The sequence below is a fragment of the Colobus angolensis genome, unplaced genomic scaffold (genome assembly GCF_000951035.1).
Source record: "Colobus angolensis palliatus isolate OR3802 unplaced genomic scaffold, Cang.pa_1.0 Scaffold272, whole genome shotgun sequence".
In the NCBI taxonomy this organism is placed as follows: domain Eukaryota; kingdom Metazoa; phylum Chordata; class Mammalia; order Primates; family Cercopithecidae; genus Colobus; species Colobus angolensis.
The window spans coordinates 2,855,233-2,865,374 of record NW_012115955.1 but is presented as its reverse complement, the minus strand read 5'-3'; the positions used below and the strand labels follow the sequence as shown (position 1 = coordinate 2,865,374).

General features: G+C 39.2%; 1 protein-coding gene across 3 annotated transcripts in view; it reads left to right on the top strand.

Annotated features, from left to right (window-relative positions):
* Window positions 1–10,142, top strand: part of SECISBP2 (SECIS binding protein 2) — a 41,993-nt gene that overhangs the window by 16,941 nt on the left and 14,910 nt on the right. For all 3 annotated transcript variants that reach the window (XM_011948019.1, XM_011948018.1, XM_011948017.1), the window contains exons 8-10: window positions 3,483–3,605; window positions 4,918–5,007; window positions 6,393–6,525. In XM_011948019.1, the coding sequence (XP_011803409.1) occupies window positions 3,483–3,605; window positions 4,918–5,007; window positions 6,393–6,525 (346 nt within the window). The remainder of the gene's footprint in view (window positions 1–3,482; window positions 3,606–4,917; window positions 5,008–6,392; window positions 6,526–10,142) is intronic.

Sequence of the window (10,142 nt, the reverse complement as noted above, 5' to 3'; positions counted from 1 at the left end):
AGACGGGCGGATCACGAGGTCAGGAGATCGAGACCATCCTGGCTAACACGGTGAAACCCCGTCTCTACTAAAAAATACAAAAAAATTAGCTGGGCATGGTGGCGGGCGCCTGTAGTCCCAGCTACTCGGGAGGCTGAGGCAGGAGAATGGTATGAACCCGGGAGGCGGAGCTTGCAGTGAGCCGAAATCGTGCCACTGCACTGCAGCCTGGGTGACAGAGTGAGACACCATCTCAAAAAGTAAATAAAGTTAAGATGGGGTGTTTTATGTTATATATATATACGTATATATGGTACTATTTTAAAAACAGATTAGGGAAAAGGAGATGTGCATCACATTTTGATTACTTTGATTTTCTGTGCTACTGCATAGTCTTTGTTTTTGAGATGGAGTCTCACTCTGTTGCCCAGGCTGGAGTGCAGTGGCATGATCTCGACTCACTGCAATCTCCACCTCCCGGGCTCAAGCGATTCTCCTGCCTCTGCCTCCTGAATAGCTGAGATTACAGGTGCTTGCCACCATGGCTGGCTCATTTTTGTATTTTTCGTAGAGATGGGGCTTCACCATGTTGGCCAGGGTAATCTCACTCCTGACCTCAGGTGATCCATCCACCTCGACCTCCCAAAGTGCTGGGATTACAGGCATAAGCCACTGTGCCTGGCCAGGATAGTCTTTTTTTTTTTAATCCCTCCAAATCCTAACTGTAAGTGGGTTTCATTCTATACCATAGTCACTAGTCTGAGTTTGTTGTACTTGCACATTGAATAAAGAATAGGTTGTGAGTCAAGGAATACAAGTGATAGCTTTTCTTTATGAGTGTGAATGTACATTTTGGACCTATCGACTTAAAATATCTCTGAGCCATTTTGAATTCTTTAAAGAAGAAATGTTGGCAGAAGTTTATGCCCTGGTGTGTAAAGTTTCTGCTTCTTTTTCCCCCAGTCTTGGTTGAATTTAAATGACTTTTGCCAGTACAAGAGTACTAGAAGCAAAATAATTGAATTCCACATTTTATGATCATGTGGTACATGTTACTGATTTTTGGTTAGTGGAATTTATTTACTTGTTATATGATAGTATTCAGGATAGATTTTTTTTTTCCCTTAAGTAATTTTAGTGCCCTTTTTTTTTTTTTTTTTTTTCCACTGCAGCTTTGACCTCCCTGGCTCAAGCAATCCTTCCACCTCAGCCTCTCTAACAACTAGGACTACAGGCATGCACCAACACATCCAGCTAGTATTTGTATTTTTTATAGAGGCAGGGTTTTGCCTTGTTTCCCAGGCTGGTCTTGAACTCCTGGGCTCAAGCAGTCCTGCCTCAGCCTCCCAAAGTGCTGAGATGACAGGCATGAGCCACCACACCCAACTTTAAGTTACATTTTTATTGTTTCCTAGAACTGTTTCTTCAAGAGCCTTTTTTTTATTGGTCTAGATACTGTTCTTGATTTTCATTGTGTATGGATACATTATTTTGGGTTGAAATGTGGTCTTGTTTAGCGTAATGGTTTCCTGGCTTTTTGAGTATGAGGATACTTTTTGATTTCCAAAAATGTAATTAGCCCATTCCACATAAATGGTAGCTGTGTAGTTACAGTGGTGACAATTACAGTGAAGGTAGATGTGTGCTTGTTCCTCATTGCTCTGTGCATGTATTTGAGAGAAAGCAGTATGTGTAAGGGAGAGACCCTTCCTTTTGTGTACACACTGAACTTGACTCTCAGTGAAGCCTCCTGCCTGTCTCTGTGGCTCCTCTGGGTGGCCAGGTGCAAGCTGGACAACAGCCCACTGTCTAATTTTTTTTTTTTTTTTTTTTTTTTATTGAGGCTCTATCGCCCAGGCTCGAGTGCAACAGTATGTGTAAGGGAGAGACCCTTCCTTTTGTGCAGCCTCCGCCTCCCGGGTTCGAGGGATTCTCCTGCCTTAGTCTCCCAAGTAGCTGGGATTACACGTGCCTGCCACCATGCCTGGCTAATTTTTGTATTGTTTTAGTAGGGACGGGGTTTCACCATGTTGGTCAGGCTGGCTCGAACTCCTGACCTCAGGTGATCCATCCATCTCGGCCTCCCAAAATGCTGGCATTACCGGCGTGAGCCACCGCACGTGGGCCCCCAACTGTCTAATTATTTGTTGCAGCTGCCAAGTCACTCTCAGAGCCAGTTTTCCTAATATGCAGTTAGCATTCTAAGAGTTAACAGATTTTGTTTTATTTTCCCAAGATCTTTTTTAAAAAATTTTCTTAATTATAGGTCTAAGAAAAGCTTATTTTAGAAAAATTCTAAAAGATAAGAAGAAAATCAGCATCTCCTGTTATCTTCTAACCCAAATAGCTTTGCATTTTACACAGCTGGAGTGATAGTGATCAAAATGGTTTTTTTAGAAACTTTCTGTGTTGTCAAATTATTACAGAAATGATAAATGTAACACTTCAAGGATCTACTTATGGAAAAGGTCATTTCTCCTATACTTTTGATGCCTACCTTCAGAGAAACCTGCATTAACAATCTGGCATATGTCCTGCCTCAGGCTCATGAAAATATGAACAAAGAGGGAGGAGTTTCTCTGTTTTGTTTTGTTTTGTTTTTCTTAAAATGTGATCATTTTATACACATTACCCCTAAACCTGTCTTTTTCACTTAGAAAAATATCATGGACAGCTCCTGTGGGTCAGTAGATAAACATACTCTTTTTAATAGCTGCTGAGACTTTTACTTCTGAAGTGTAAATTCCCACTGGGTATAGCAGGGCCTAAAACAAAAAGGCTCTGCCCTTTTAGAGCCTCCATTCTGATGGAGGGAGGCTGACAACATGCAGACAGGTGTAGGACATGTCAGAGAGTGATCAAGTGCTCTGAAGAGAAAACCATGGAAATTCCAAGGGTAGAAAGCAACGGGTAGATAGAGATGAGGAGCGGCCCCAGCCTAGCCAAATTCTAGTGAAGGGGCTTCAGTGCAAAGGCCCTATGGCCAAAGCACATTTGACCTTGGATGAGGAGAGGCCCTGGGGGTTAGGGGCCTGTAGGAATGATGAGGTCACATTTAGCAGTCCTTGGATGGTCCCAGGTGTTTGTCTGATTTGAAGATTCTATGGGTGATTCTGCTGTGCAGACAGGTGTGATGTGCAGATGAGGAACCACCGGGCTGTGCTGATAGAAATGGCCTGCCTAGAATTACATGGAGAGCTTAGACTGGGATCAGGAAGGTCATGAACGCCATGATCTCGTCAGGCTGAAAACTAGGTTCTGTCCAAATCCAGCAGTTTTCAAAAGGAATTGGGCATTACAACTATTTGAACAAACTTTTTTTCCTTCAGAACTATTCTAGTGAGTCCTGGCTTTTTAAAAAACATGGATGAAGAACCTAACTCTGAATAAAATTGCCATGCGATTATAGGACTTGTTATCTTAATTTTGTTAATATGTAGTATTAAACATTCTATTGAGCGCCCTAAAAACTGAGGATTTTTGCTTTGATTTTTTTGTTCTAGTCTAAAGCATCACAAGGTAGCGACCTTGAACAAAATGAAGCCTTAAGAAAGAGTAAGAAAAAGAAAGAAAAATCTACATCAAAATATGAAGTCCTGACAGTTCAAGAGCCTCCAAGGATTGAAGTACATTTTATTTATTACTCACATTGTGTGATATAATAAGTGGGTGTTTCTTAAGAGAAACTTGGGTTCATATTGGTTTCCTAAGTGAAAATCTCTAGGGCTTTTTAATCATTTTCTTAGTGCTAAGGAAAAGAGTAACCAGCGACTCTTCTCACCTCTTCATTTTGGCTTCCCAGTTTTCTCAGAGCAGCCACTCAGTGAACACCTGAATGAATGAATGAATGGTCTGGAGACAAAACTACTTGTATCAGAGTTGAATAGTTTGTGTGCCATATTACTAATATTTCCCCTCAGTTATCTGCTTTACCTGTTTTTGTTATTTTAGTTTTTTTTTTTTTTTCTTGCTTTAGAATGTTGGCTTCTGCAGGCCTCCTTTTCTATCCAGAAGTCTTATTATAAAGTGCTTCATTATAGAGAGAAACGTAGAATACTATAGAACCATTGAGGGCCCAAGTCAGGAAGATTTCAGGAACTTCCAAAAGCATGCTTTAATTGTCTCATGATACTCTTTAAGTATTTGTACTCTAAGAAGCCAGCCTGGGTTCTGACTTAATTTCTCGTGTGCCTGGTTGTTTTCTTTACATTGCTGTACCAGACTCAGGTGGCCTGGCTGCTTGTGCAGGCCGAAGGCTCTCTCAGAGGTGCTGCCCGGGTGCCCAGCTTAGGGTCAAGCCCAGGGCATTCCCACATACTTGGGGTGGGGGTTCCCAAGGCTCTTAGAACATCATTTAAGAATAGCTGGGTTACATGTTTGAAAACCTACCATGGCAGAGCATTATGGTTTAGGCAAGTGAATAATTTATATTTCTGCCCCACGTTTCCCATCTTTTTCCAAGGCACCTAAAATATTGACAAAATGACATAGGCATTTTTAAGTGATTAAAAAATTGTTTTTTAGCAGGCCTGTTGCCTTTGACTCCATTTATTAGCCTGGGTTCAGCAGAGATAACATGTAAATCTACTGAATCTAGATGGTTTCTCTAGTGAAAAACAATCCTTTGAAGAACAGGTGGTTGAATACTCTCATGCCAAGGTGGTCCAACATCAGTTCTGTAGATCCTTTGGTGTACCAAGATCATTGGTGGCACTCTCTTTATTGGGTCCGGGGGTATTAGAACAGTGGCCTTTAAATTTGCTCTGTGTTAAATAAAGCAGAAGCTCCTATGTGAGAGTTTTGCGGCTTTTCTTTTTTTAAATCACTTTTAAGAACTTTTGTGCGACCTTACTGAAGAATGAAAATATAAGCAAGGGAAAGGTTGCACTTGGCATGTTGGCATTAACAAAGAGCTAAAGAGGTGTGTGGTTTACTTAGGATGCCGAGGAATTTCCCAACCTGGCAGTTGCATCTGAAAGAAGAGACAGAATAGAGACACCGAAATTTCAATCTAAACAGCAGCCACAGGTAATTTTTAGATTGAAACCACAATTGCTTTAGGCTTAACTTTTCTGGCTCAACTAAATGCTTGAGAAAAACTGCTTTCCAGACATCTCTGTATGGAGACAGGTGGTTTTGTTTTGATTCATTCCTTCATGAGAGAACTGCACCCATCATGTTGAAACAGAATTGCTCTTAAATAACATTTTATTATTTTATAATGACTATCTTATAAGATTGTGATTTTATAATAAGATTATTAGTAACTGTAGTTGCTAGGTCAGAAAGGAGGGGGATCATACTGCCTTATGAAACTTTAAAGGGAAAAAGTTGATTTAGTTTATTTGGGAAACAGAAGAATGTTTTTGCAAGTGAGTAATGTCTGACAGAAGAAAAATAAGAGAGGCACCACAATTTTACTCTACGCAGTCAAAACAAGCTAAAGTGGAGGTGATTCCCCTTCCATACTCCACCATCTATCCCACAGATTCAGGAGGGAGCTTGTGAGTCATAATTTAGATGGGGAACTTGTGTACTTGTAGACATTTATTTGCTAGGATATTCATTGTCATTTTGCCTTTTAAAGGGAGACTATTGTTTTCGCATTCATGAAAAACAAAATTCTAAGCCTTTGTGTGAGTTAACTTTCAATTCAATGTTATAATTTACTCATCTTCCTTCCATGCAGTAGGCCTCCTTGCCTGTCCTTTGTTGCGCTTGGTACTTTCCCCTGATGGGAGCCCTCAGCCAGTAGGGTTTTTGGTGTCCGGGAAGAGAACACTTGGCAGGAGAGCAGAGCAGAGGCACTAAAGCAAATGGGACACCATGCCTTAGGATATATCACTGGGCTTCCTTGTACAACTTTTTATATAGTCTTAAAACCCAAATCACAACAGTTTCAAAAATAACACTTGTTTTAAGCATATCAGACTTTGAGCCTGCATTTAATATTATTTGCTGAGTATGACTTGGGCTTATGTAGACTTGGTATCACTATAATTTCATGCCATTTTGTTGGTTTACAGAGGCATTTGGAGAGAGAATGGGCTAATGAGGCAGTAGTATTAACCAAGTAGCCTCACACACAGACTTTGTAGCCAAAGACTTTATACAAGTGCTAGTGTCTTGTCTGTAGATGTGTATTGTTGACTATTCACAGTGGAGATATAGATATAGACAGTCATGTAGGTGATTTAATATAAACCCAATGTTCTGAAAGAAGGAAGACATAAACAATCATGGTAATACTGGCAGATAATGTGGGATTGATTGTTTTTCCTTTCATTACTTGAATTTTTGAAAATTCTTTTTTATAGTCTCTATTTCATTTTATCTTTACATCAATTTTTTGTAAAATGAAAAGCACAGTTTGTATAGTTTTATAAATAAACTTACGAATTTTGAACTTTCAGGATAACTTTAGAAACAATGTAAAGAAGAGCCAGCTTCCAGTGCAGCTGGATTTGGGGGGCGTGCTGACAGCCCTGGAGAAGAAGCAGCACTCTCAGCATGCAAAGCAGTCCTCCAAACCAGTGGTAGTCTCAGGTAAGAGAGTCTTTCCATCTCAGGCAAGTGGTTGAAGTCTTTTTCAGCTAGATTATTGTGTTAACATTTTCTCTTGTTATCAAAAGTTATTTATAGATAAAACAGCATGATGCTGGAATAAGCATACATATGGAACTGTGGAATAGAATTAAAGAGTCCAGAAATAAATTCATGTATCTGTAACCAGTTGATTTTTCATGAGTATGCCAACTCCATGAAAAGAAAAAAGAACAGTCTCTTTAAAATGGTACTAGAACATCTGGATTTCCACATACTAAAGAATAATCATACATCTTACCTCACACCATAGATCCAAATGAACTCAGAATGGATCAGTGAGCTAAATATAAGAGCTCAAACTATAAAACTCTTAAAAGAAAATGGGTAAATGTTTATGACCTTTTATTAGACATTGGATTTTTAGATACGGCACCAAAAAGATGAGCAACAAAAGAAAAATAAACTTTGGACTTCATTAAAATTAAAAATTTTTGCATACCGAAGGACATTATCAAGAAAGTGAAAAGACAACTTACAGAATGGGAGAAAATATTTTCAAATCATATATCTGATAGGTGATTAATATTCAAGTATTTAGGAACTCCAGCTGTATAGCAAACAATCCAATTTAAAAATGGGCAAAGGAGTGAGCTGAGATCGCACCACCACACTCCAGCCAGGGTGACAGAGTGAGACTCCATCTCAGAAAAAACAACAACAGCAAAAAAAAAAAAAAAACCGGCAAAGGACTGGAAAAGACATTTCTCCAAAAAAGGTACACAAGTGGTCAATGAGTGCATGAAAAGATCCTCAACATCATTAGTCATCAGGGAAATAGATATTAATCAAAAGTACAGTGAAATACTACTTCCCACCTAGTGGGATGATTATAATCCAAAAACAGAAAATAACAAGCGTGGGTGAAGATGTGGAAACATTGGAACCCCGTACACTGCCGGTGGGAATGTAAAATGGTATAGCCACTGTGAAAGACAATCTGGTGGCTTCTTAAAATGCTCAATGCAGTTACCACATGACTCAGCGATTTCACTCCTCAGTATTTACCCAAAAGAAAATAGACTTAGACACTTTTACACTGGGGTTTGTTATGGCATTATTCACAATAACCAAAAGGTAGAAACAGTGCAAATGTTCATTACCACATGACGGTGTAAACAAATGTGGTATATACCTACACAATGTAATATGCAACCTTAAAAAGAGAATGAATTCCTTTACATGATACAACATGAATGAAACCTGAAAACATTATACCATATAAAATTAGCCAGACACAGAAACACAACTACTTTGTGATTCCACTTAAAAGAAATATGTGGCCGGGCGCAGTGGCTCAAGCCTGTAATCCCAGCACTTTGGGAGGCCGAGACGGGCGGATTACGAGGTCAGGAGATTGAGATCATCCTGGCTAATACGGTGAAACCCCGTCTCTACTAAAAAATACAAAAAACTAGCCGGGTGAGGTGGCGGGCGTCTGTAGTCCCAGCTACTCGGGAGGCTGAGGCAGGAGAATGGCGTAAACCCGGGAGATGGAGCTTGCAGTGAGCTGAGATTGTGCCACTGCACTCCAGCCTGAGCGATAGAGCAAGACTCCGTCTCAAAAAAAAAAAGAAAAGAAAAGAAATATGTGGAATAGGCAAATTCATAAAAGCATAGATTAGAAGATACCTGGGGGCTGAGGGGAAAAGGAATGATGAGTTATTATTAACAGGGACAGAGTATTCATTGGAGCATGAAAAAGTCTTGAAAGTGGATAATAGGGATGGTTGCACAACATTGTGAATCTAATTTATGCCACTGAATTGTGCACTTAAAAACAGTTAAAATGGTACATTTTATGTCATATATTACCACAATTAAAACATTTTTAAGTTATTAAAATAGGATGATTTTTAAAAATTGATCTGATTAAAAGATGAACTTTCCACTTGATGTGATGACATTGTATAGCTGAAAATCTCCTTATCTGTAAAAGTGCCCTGAGTTCCTAAAGATCTTTAATGTCTGGGTAAGGAAGCTGCATTCCATGGAAATGGTTTACTGCCTATGCATGGGGCACCACTGGGAGCAGTGTCGAGTAGTGCTGATGGCTGCCTCTTTCCTCTGACACATCTTCTCTTAAGAGCCAAGACAGTTAAAACGCACAATATGTCAAAAAGCAACTTGAAAATTGTTCACCATAGGCTTTTAGATATGTTTCTTCCTTTTGAAGTAGTTTATAATTTCAAAAACCACTACTTTTTTTTTTTTTTTTTTAATCTGTGGATCTTCCTTTTTTTAAAACTTTTATTTTAGGTTCAGGGGTACACATTTATTATATAGGTAAACTTATGTCATGGGGTTTTGTTGTACAGATTATTTTATCACTCAGGTACTAAGCCTAGTAACCAATAGTTATTTTTTCTGATCTTTTCCCTCCTCCCACCCTCAAGTAGGCCACAGTGTCTGTTGTTCCCCCCATGTGTCCATGTGTTCTCATTTAGCTCCCACTTGTAAGTGAGAACACGTGGTATTTGGTTTTCTGTTCCTGCATTGGTTTGCTAAGGATGATGGCCTCCAGCTCCATCCATGTTCCTACAAAGGATATGATCTCATTCTCTTTTATGACTGCGTAGTATTCCATGGTGTATATATACGACATTTTCTTTATCCAGTCTACCATTGCTGGGCATTTAGGTTGATTTCATGTCTCTGCTGTTGTGAATAGTATTGCAGTGAACATTCACGTGCATGTGTCTTTATAGTAGAATGATTTATATTCCTTTGGGTATATACCCAGTAATGGGATTGCTGGGTCAAATGATATTTCTGTTTTTAGATCTGAGGAATCACCACACTGCTTTCCACAGTGGTTGAACTCATTTACACTCCCAGCAACAGTGTATAAGTGTTTCTTTTTCTCCGCAACCTTGCCAGCATGTTATAGCCATTCTGACTGATGTGAGATGGTATCTCATTGTGGTTTTGATTTGCATTTCTCTAATGATTCAGTGATGTTGAGCTTTTTCTCATATGCTTGTTGGCCATGTGTATGTCTCTTGAAAAGTGTCTGTTCATGTCCTTTGCCCACTTTTTAATGGGGTTGTTTTTTTCTTGTAAATTTGTTTAAGTTCCTTATAGATATTGGATATTAGACGTTTGTCAGATGGATAGATTGCAAAAATTTCTCCCATTCTGTAGGTTGTCTGTTCACTCTGATGATAGTTTGGTTTGCAATGCAGAAGCTCTTTAGTTTAATTAGATCCCATTTGTCAACTTTTGCTTTTGTTGCAATTGCTTTTGATGTCTTTGTCATGAAATCTTTGCCAGTTCCTGTGTCCAGAATGGTATTGCCTGGGTTGTCTTTCAGTGTTTTTATAGTTCTAGCTTTTACATTTAAGTCTTAAATCCATCTTGAGTTGATTTTTGTATACAGTGTAAGGAAGGGGTCCAGTTTCAGTTTTCTGCATATGGCTAGCCAGTTATCCCAGCACCGTTTATTGAATAGGGAGTCCTTTCCCCATTGCTTGTTTTTGCCAACTTTGTGATTTGTTCCTCGCTTCCTCCTTTACTGCCTTTGGTGTTAAATGTTTTTGGAGTACACTTTTGATTTCTTT